The sequence below is a fragment of the Saccopteryx leptura genome, chromosome 1 (assembly GCF_036850995.1).
Source record: "Saccopteryx leptura isolate mSacLep1 chromosome 1, mSacLep1_pri_phased_curated, whole genome shotgun sequence".
NCBI classification, from domain to species: domain Eukaryota; kingdom Metazoa; phylum Chordata; class Mammalia; order Chiroptera; family Emballonuridae; genus Saccopteryx; species Saccopteryx leptura.
The window spans coordinates 391617363-391626260 of NC_089503.1; the positions used below are offsets into that span (position 1 = coordinate 391617363).

The window sequence follows — 8898 nt, forward strand, 5'->3', positions numbered from 1 at the left end:
CTCCTCCTCCCCCACCGACTGCACACCTGCCGGCCTTGCTGGCGCTTCACCTGTTTTTTAATTTATATTTTTTGTTGTTCGATGGTAGAACTTTTTTGTTTTGTTTTACATATTCAGATCGTAATTCCTTATCAGATGCATGATTAGCATATATTTTCTCCCAATTTATGAGTTGCCTTTTTTTTTTTTTTTTCCTGAAGCTGGAAACGGGGAGAGACAGTCAGACAGACTCCCACATGCGCCCGACCGGGATCCACCCGGCATGCCCACCAGGGGGCGACGCTCTGCCCACCAGGGTGCGATGCTCTGCCCCTCCTGCTGCGACCAGAGCCACTCTAGCACCTGGGGCAGAGGCCAAGGAGCCATCCCCAGCGGCTGGGCCATCTTTGCTCCAATGGAGCCTTGGCTGCGGGAGGGGAAGAGAGAGACAGAGAGGGTGGAGAGGAGAGGGGGAGGGGTGGAGAGGAGAGGGGGAGGGGTGGAGAGGAGAGGGGGAGGGGGGGAGGGGGGGAGAGGAGAGGGGGAGGGGTGGAGAGGAGAGGGGGAGGGGTGGAGAAGCAGATGGGCGCTTCTCCTGTGTGCCCTGGCCGGGAATCGAACCCGGGACTTCTGCACGCCAGGCCGACGCTCTACCACTGAGCCAACCGGCCAGGGCCTTATGAGTTGCCTTTTTACTCTTGTTGATCGTGTCCTCGGATGCGCCGTCACTTTTAATTTTGGTGAAATCCAAGTTATCCGTTGTTGTTGTGGCTGCCTGGGTTTTCTGGTGTCGTATCCAAAAAAAAAAAAAAAAGGTCACCAAACCCAAAGTCATCCGTGGCAAGGCCAACGCCGGACACCGAGCCCTCCACCTCGGGCCTGGGTCGGAGGAGACGCAAGCCGGGACCGGCGCAGAGCAGCCCGCGCACCGCAGGACCGAATCCCAGGTCCTCCGGAGGGGAAAGGGACGAGGTCTCCTGGGCGGAGACACTCGTGCAAACTGGGTTTGCGGGGGGGCTGAGTGCCAGGGTGGGCGGACTTGGACTGAGCGAGTTCCGAGCAGCAGCGTGGCCAAGCGCGGACGCGGAGGCCGCAGACGGCAGCGGCCGCCACTACCCGGAGCGGCCACCAGGTGGCGCCAGAGGAGCGGCCACCGGGCGGGCCACGGGGCGGGGCGGGGCGGGGCGGGGCGCTGCGCGCGTGACCGGCCCCAGCCCCGAGCTTCCGCAAAGCCCTTTCCTCCGCTTGTTGCTTTCCTTTTTTTTTTTTTTTTTTTAAGCATTGGAGTCCGTGTCCTCTTTTTCCCCTCTTCTTCAGTTTGACCCTTTTCACCCCTCCGATCGAGGAAAAACCCTCCTCTCGAGAAGTGCAACTCACCCGTGGACACTGTCCCTTGGGCCTCCCCAGTTTCTCACGGGCCCACTCTTCCCAGACGCACCAGAAGCCTCCTGGGCCACGTCCACGTGTTTCCTCCGCTCAGCTCAGGGGAGCACGGGGAAGACACTGGGTGGGACCGCAGAGACACCCGGCGACTGCGGGTCCCGACGCCCGCGCGTGGACGAGCAGGGGGCGCCGAGAAGCCGGCCTTGACCGCAGGGAGAGACCCGGGGACGCTCGCGGTAGGAGTGACAGCAGGAGGTCCCCGGGTGGCCTCGCGTGTCTGTGGTTTCCCGCCGCGCCGCCCAGACGTGGGCCAGACTCAGTGCCCACGTCCTAAATCAGCCGGTATTGGTTTCATGCGCCCACGTGGGACTGCGCGCCTGCACCATACCAGGAGCTCACGGAGGGGCTCGGGGACACGGAGCCGGTCCGCTGCCTCCAGGGCGCCCAGGCAGGACCACCGGCTGGGGGAGCCTCCCCCCCCCTGCTGGGCACAGGCTTTGCCAGGCCCACGACCCAGACGCAGGGAAGCCCCCAAGAAAGGTGAAGGGAGTAAGTCCAGAATGGTAGTTACAGAACAGTCACGGGGTGTAAAGCACAGCACAGGGAATATAGTCAATAATATTTTAATAACTACATATGGTGCCAGGTGGGTACTAGATTTACAGGGGGGGGGGAAATCCCTTCATAAGTTATATAAATGTTGGACCAGTATATATATCATACACCTGAAGCCAATATAACATTGAATGTCAAATGTGATTTTTAAAAAATTAAAACTTACCCTTTTACTATGTTAAGCTATCTCACCTGATCTGTGGTGGCACAGTGGGTAAAGCGTTGACCTGGAGTGCTGAGGTCACCAGTTCCAAACCCTTACCTGGTCAAGGCCCATACAACAAACTACAAGTTCATGCTTCCTGCTCCACCCACCCCTTCTCTCTTTCTAAAAAAAAAAAAAATGTTAAGCCATCTTTTCTTGCTAAAAATTTCCAATAGCCTCCCAGTGAGCAATGTTAATGTCCTTACGAGGGCTTAAACATCCTTGGCCTCCATGACCTCTCCAGCCACACTGCCTACTCTCCGCCTTGCTCAGTCCGTTCCAGTCACTCTGTCTGTCCTTCCTGACTCTGGACTCCCCCGGGCAGGATCCCACTTCAGATCTCTGCCCAGATATCTGCATAACTAACTAGATTCCTTACCTCCTTCTTTCTGCAAATGTCACTCTCAGCTCAGGCTCCTTCAAAGCAAACCCAGAGACAGACCAAGGTTCAGGTAGCTACCTGGATGATCGTCCCAGGAATTAGGGTGACGAGGTGAAGTGGGGAGCGTCCCAGGGAAGTGTGTCAAGGCCATGTGGTGTGATCAGGGCTCAACCTTGCGGGAGACCAGGAGAGATTATGTAGTGACTTTCAACCTTTTTACACTTGGGGACCGGTGAGAATAGAAATGTTTTGGGGATCGCTAAGGCAGAAATCACCCTGAGCATAAGCAAATTTGACTAAGATCACCGGGTCTGTAACTTCATACCATATCGGGGTGGTTAACTCTTTTGCAGACTAACATGAAAAACTTCTGGTGGACCAGTCCATGGACTGGTGGTTGAAAAACTGATGTATTTATCCACCAATTCTCATCCCTCATTGCTTGGGGCGCCCCCCCCCCCCAAAGGCATCATTCCCTGGCATCTTTCTCCTACCCTGCATGGTTCCTGCTTCCAGATAATATCATGATCACACTCAAAACAAACTTGGCCAAAAATCAGAGCCAAGGAGCTCAGAACCCAGACTTCTGCATGAAGCCAACGAAGTGAGCGGAAGATGAGAAGGGTCCCCATCTGCAGTGGATGCACTTTTAGGGTACATGTTTCTGTCTGTTACAGCTGGCCCAAGTAGCTGTTGGTGCCAGAAACAAAACTGTGGAAGAATAACACACACACAGTTCCTTGGACAGTGTTTTGTATTTTCCATGTGATTGACTGACAGGTAAAGGAGAAGGTGGAGAGACTGACCCAGACAGAACAAGCCATGGTCGATTCCTGTAGCAGTGGTCCCCAGGGAACCAATGGCCCTCCCGGTTTTCATGTCCTGGTGCTAACTGGCTGGGCGAAGGCCACATGGAGAAGCACTGAGGGGCCAGACATGCCCAGTGAAGCTTCCTGGGTCTTCTGCTAAATGCAGTGTAGTGACGCCAGGCGGTGCTCTGTGGAGCGGAAGAACCACCCAGCCAAGCCCACAGAATGAGGGAAAGTAATACATCACTGTTGGCTTTTCTGTTTGTTTTTTTAGTGAGACAAGAGGAGGCAGACAGACTGACTCCCATTTGTGCTGACCGGGATCCACTCGGCAACCCCACTAGGGGGCGATGCTCTGAGCATCTTGGGCTGTTGCTCCGCTGCTCAGCAACTGAGTCACCTTTTTAGTGCCTGAGGTGGAGGCCATGGAGCCATCCTCAGTGCCTGGAGCCAACTCACTCCAATTCAGCCATGGCTGCAGGAGGAGGAGGAGGAGGAGAGAGAGAGAGAGAGAGAAAGGGAGAGTGAGAGGGGGAGGGGTGGAGAAGCAGATGGTCGCTTCTCCTGTGTGCCCTGACCCAGAATCGAACCCGGGACATCCACAAGCGGGGTGGATGCTAGTTTACCATTGAGCCAGCCGGCCAGGGCCAATCATTGTTGTTTTAAGCCACAACATTATAAAGCGTTTTACTGAAGTTGCCGATTTTAATGCAGAAGTGCAACACAGGATTTAAAAGAGAAAGGGGGAAAAAACCCCTGCATTCTGGGACTAGTAACTTTTATTTGTACACTTTTAGGGTAAACTGATTAGCTGGCACCTACCAAAGAGATCAGGCGGAAATTCTGTCCTTGAGTAAGTTCTCTTGGTCTACTGAAGAAAACTGAGTTTTTTGTTTGTTTACTAATTCTCAAGAAAACCCTGAGGGTTTACCTAGGAGCCTACTTGTGTAATAGTTGCCCGTGTCCTCTTGTTATCACCTTTGACCTTGTTCGTTTTGTGATAAGGTGTCAAGAACTGCAAAACTGTTGATACTGGTATTTCAAAAGGAAGAGCCAGGCCCCCTTACCCCTCCCTTCTGAGGAGGAAAAATAAAAACCCAAGAGAAAGAGATTAAAGGGGCAAAAGTTAGTTAGCAGTTAATCATAATTTAACTGTAGTTCTCTGGAAGGGCTGAGGCCACTACTTGCTAGACGGAGCAAAGAAGGTAATAAAACCTATCTGAAAACTTCCTCTCCCCCTTCCTTAAGAGCCTTTAGGAGACAATGTTTACATACCTTAATTAAAAATTCCTATAACTCCTCCGTCCCTCCTGGAGTCCTGAGAGTGACGGATACCTAGACAAAGGGATCACGAGCCCACTCCCCCTGCTTGAAAAACCTGCATTCTGTAACATTTTATATGCTTTCTAGTAATCATCCCTCTTGAAATCCTCTATATGTATAAAACTTGTAAACTAAGCAAGCAGGGACTAGGTTTCCTAATAAGTAGCCCCAACACTCTTAGCAAAGGTAATTTCATTTAGCCTCTCTCCTTGTCTTAAGCTAACCATTTCCTTTCCCACAGGGATAGGTGGTAAACCCTGGAAGGTTTCGGAATGTCTTTAATATGTAAAACATTTATTGCTACTGTGTTATCTTATGGTCTTGATGGGTAGGCATGTTTTTCCTTTTTTTTTTAACTTTTCTTTTTTTATTAATTTTTAGAGAGGAGAGAGAGTGAGAGAGAGAGAAGGGGGAGGGAGGAGCAGGAAGCACCAACTCCCACATGTGCCTTGACCCGGCAAGCCCAGGGTTTTGAACTGGCGACCTCAGCGTTCCAGGTCGATGCTTTATCCACTGCGCCACCACAGGTCAGGCATGTTTTTCCTTTTAATAGATCTTATATATAGCCTGACCAGGCAGTGGCGCAGTGGATAGAACATCCACTGGGACGTGGAGGACCCAGGTTCAAAGCCCTGAGGTCACCGGCTTGAGCCCAAGGTCGCTGGTTTGAGCAAGGGGTCACTAGCTCTGCTGAGCCCCCTGGTCAAGGCATATATAAGAAAGCAATCAATGAACAGCTAAGATGCCGCAACAAAGAGATGCTTCTCATCTCTCTCTCTCTCTCTCCCTTCCTGTCTGTTCTTATCTGTCCCTCCTATAGATAAATGTAAGCTTATCAGTAAATGACTTTTTTACCATGTTCCCCCTGCTTTCCCCCCAACCAGTATGTGATCAAGTCTATATAACCAGACTTAGAGCTACGATCTCGGCTGCACGATTTGGATTAGCTATACCCTGTGTAAGTCATATGTAGCCAGCTTATCAATAAATCTCCAAAACTCCTCCTAAAACTTCTTATGTATCCTGCCTTGGTGTCTCTATGTAACCTGTGAATTAAAGTACACCACTTTATAACAGTTTGGGTTTGTACAATTCCCCTTGTTAGAATTTTTGTTTGTATTTTTCCGAAGTGAGAAGCGGAGAGGAAGGAGGCAGACAGATTCCCACATGAGCCCGACCGGGATGCCCACTAGAGGGGATGCTCTAACCATCTGGGGCGTTGCTCCGTTGCAACCAGAGCCATTCTAGCGCCTGAGGCAGAGACCATGGAGCCATCCTCAGTGACCAGGCCAACTTTGCTCCAATGGAGCCTTGGCTGCAGGAGGGAAAGAGAGAGACAGAGAGGAAGGAGAGGGGGAAGGGTGGAGAAGCAGATGGGCACTTCTCCTGTGTGCCCTGGCCAGAAATCAAACACAGGACACTTATATGCTGGCCGGCGCTCTACCACTGAGCCAACCAGCCAGGGCCCCCCTTGTTAGAATTTTAAAGAACAAAACCCAGAGATTGGAGAAGACCAACTATGGAGTGAGCCAGAGGATCTGAAGGCCCTCCCCCCACAACTTTCTCCGTCAATCAGAAACAGCGTCTGTGGGGTCAGCGGTCTGTCCAGCCTTTCAGTCAACAGTCAGGGTCACCTGACTAAGGAAAGCCCCCCCGGGAGGCTCCGCCCTGAGGACAGCCCTGCAGCCGAGTTCCACAGTCACACTGCACGGAGGAGCAGCTGTGACAGCCCGGAGTCGGGGCCCTGCACACGCCAGCTGCTGAGTGGGGCCGCGTGGTCTGCGGACAGGGCGTCTCCCTGAACGGTGGGTGGAGGGGATGATGAAGACGGAGGACTAAGGGGAGGCTGGCGAAACGGATGAAGAGCTGAAATACTTACATTACAGACGCACCGAAGCCAAACAATTACACTTTATTTATTTGGAAGGGGGGGAGGATCCCTCACTGGCGCCTGGAGCCCCGGGCTGGGGAGGGCGGTGCTTGGCCGGGGCTGTGGTGGTCTGGGACCTGGACAGACGGGAAGAGGTCCTTTTGTTCGGCTGTGGTGCGTCTCCCGGCAACCCAGAACTCCCCAGTGTGCCCCCTTCAGCTCTCTGCCCCCCACACCCCTGTCCCCCGGGGATGCCCCACGTCTGTGCGCACCTCTCACCGGCCGGGCTCCCTAGCTGGGCCTCCGGCCGGTCTCCCCAGAGCACGTGCTCAGGATTGTTGAGGAGACGCCGGCTGCGCTGGCAGGTCAGGCAGGTCTGCACGGTCCAGCGCTGTCCCCTGCGGCCTGGGGTCGCAGCGCGAAAGCGGAAGAGAGCCCTTGCTTTAGGAGAAGAAAAGGTCTCCGGGCCCCGTGGTGTCCCCACTGTGTCTGCTAGGAGGAACCCCGCGTCTCCCCCACTCTGCACGCAGATTCGATCGTGTGAAGCCCCCCGCACACGACAGTTTCTAGGGACTCTGCTCCGGAACTCTCCTCTCTCCGCAGCCGTCATCGCCGGGGGTCCCCGCCGCCACCCCCTCCTCTACGGGCCTGCGCGACCCCGACTGCAGCAGCTCTGCCAGCCCAACGGCCCCCACAGACTGCACTGTCCACGGGACCGCGAACCCCGCGCGGCGGCCGGGCGGGATAGGGAATAAACGTTCGCTGCGCGCCCGCCCGCCCGCCCCGCACCGTCTCTGCGCTGCGCGCGGAGCCCACCGCCGGCGGCGTGGGCCGCACGAGGCCGGGGCTCGCGGCTGGGGTGCGGGGTGCCACCCGGCGCCACGGGCTCTTTCGCCCCACGCTTGCACTCACGTCTCTGGCGCTGTGTGCAGCTCAGGCCTGGGATGAGGAGGGACGAGCAGCCGCGACAGATGCTCCTCTTCACTGACGGGTCCCTGCGGCGGAGGACGGGGGTCTGCGTCTGCCTGCCCGCGGCCGGGCCCCGCGCGCCCCTCCCCGCCTGCTCCGCACGCCCGCCGCCGTGGCCGAGATGCGAGCCCCACCCCTGCCCGCCGCCCGCCCGCGCTCCCCTCCCGCCTGCCCGCCGCCGGCCCCGCGCGCCCTCCCCGCCTGTCCTCCGCCGGCCCCGCGCGCCCCTCCCGCCTGCCCGCCGCCGGCCCCGCGCGCCCCTCCCCGCCCGCCGCCGGCCCCGCGCGCCCCTCCCCGCCTGCCCGCCGCCGGCCCCGCGCGCCCCTCCCCGCCTGCCGGCCGCCGGCCCCGCGCGCCCCTCCCGTCTGCCCAGCGCCGACCCCGCGCGCCCCTCCCCGCCCGCCGCCGGCCCCGCGCGCCCCTCCCCGCCTGCCGGCCGCCGGCCCCCGCGCGCCCCTCCCGTCTGCCCAGCGCCGACCCCGCGCGCCCCTCCCCGCCTGCCCGCCGCCGGCCCCGCGCGCCCCTCCCCGCCTGCCCGCCGCCGGCCCCGCGCGCCCCTCCCCGCCTGCCGGCCGCCGGCCCCGCGCGCCCCCCCCGCCTGCCCGCCGCCGGCCCCGCGCCCCCCCCCGCCTGCCCGCTGCCCCTCACCGCCGCAGGACGAGCCGCCGCGCGATGGTCCTCTCCGTGTGGCAGTAGAACCTCGCCAGCGCCTGGTTCTCGGGGTCCCGCGCGAGGACGCAGTGGGCGGCCTACGGGAGCGGCGGTCACGGGTCACGGAGGGCGGCAGCACCGGGCCCCCCACCCCCTGCCCGAGCGCCCCCTCCGCGGACTCACCTGGTACAGGAAGCTGAGCCTCTGGAAAGCCTCGCGGTCTTTCACCGGCCCCGCCATCGCGCGAGCGAGCGCCCCAGCAGAGGCCGCCGGCCCCGCCTCCCCGCCGCGCCGCCCCGGCCGCAGCGCAAGGCCTCCTGGGAAGCGCAGTCCGGCCCGCGAGGCGCGTCCTGGGCCTCCCACGCCCTCCTGTCTGAGCGCTTCTCCCCCCGGGCCCCGCCGGGACTCGCGGCTTCCTTCACGTGTCAGCCCTCCTCACTTGCGCTAAGGAAGGAGCGACTGGCAGACAGGCCGGGGCAACAGGAGGATCCCCAAGTGTTCCGCGTCTCCGGGACACAGCCGCGTCTCCGCGCAGCTAGGCTGGGGAGATGCTACGGTGCGGTGCATCCCGGGACAGACCTGCCCTACTCTCTGAAGCCAAAGGTGGGTGCCTGGAAGAGCTACAGGTAGAGGGAACAGAGGTTACACATTCAAATAAAGTCACTAGGGCCCTGGCCGGTAGAGCAGTTGGTGAGAACGTTGACCCTACACG

The 8898-nt window shown here is 58.3% G+C and overlaps 1 protein-coding gene across 2 annotated transcripts; it reads right to left on the bottom strand.

The window, feature by feature from the left end:
• Window positions 1-6589: 6589 nt before the first annotated feature.
• On the bottom strand, window positions 6590-8501 carry RPP21 (ribonuclease P/MRP subunit p21). 2 transcript variants are annotated; one of them, XM_066359968.1, is made up of 5 exons: window positions 8370-8501; window positions 8184-8284; window positions 7479-7561; window positions 6846-6971; window positions 6590-6703 (listed from the first exon to the last, which is right to left on the bottom strand). In XM_066359968.1, the coding sequence occupies exons 1-5, from the start codon at window positions 8424-8426 to the stop codon at window positions 6609-6611; spliced, it is 462 nt and encodes a 153-aa protein (XP_066216065.1). In that variant the 5' UTR covers window positions 8427-8501; the 3' UTR covers window positions 6590-6608. The 2 variants fall into 2 exon arrangements, with proteins under 2 accessions (XP_066216065.1, XP_066216064.1); XM_066359967.1 differs by having other exon boundaries at window positions 6839-6971.
• Between the last annotated feature and the right edge of the window lie 397 nt (window positions 8502-8898).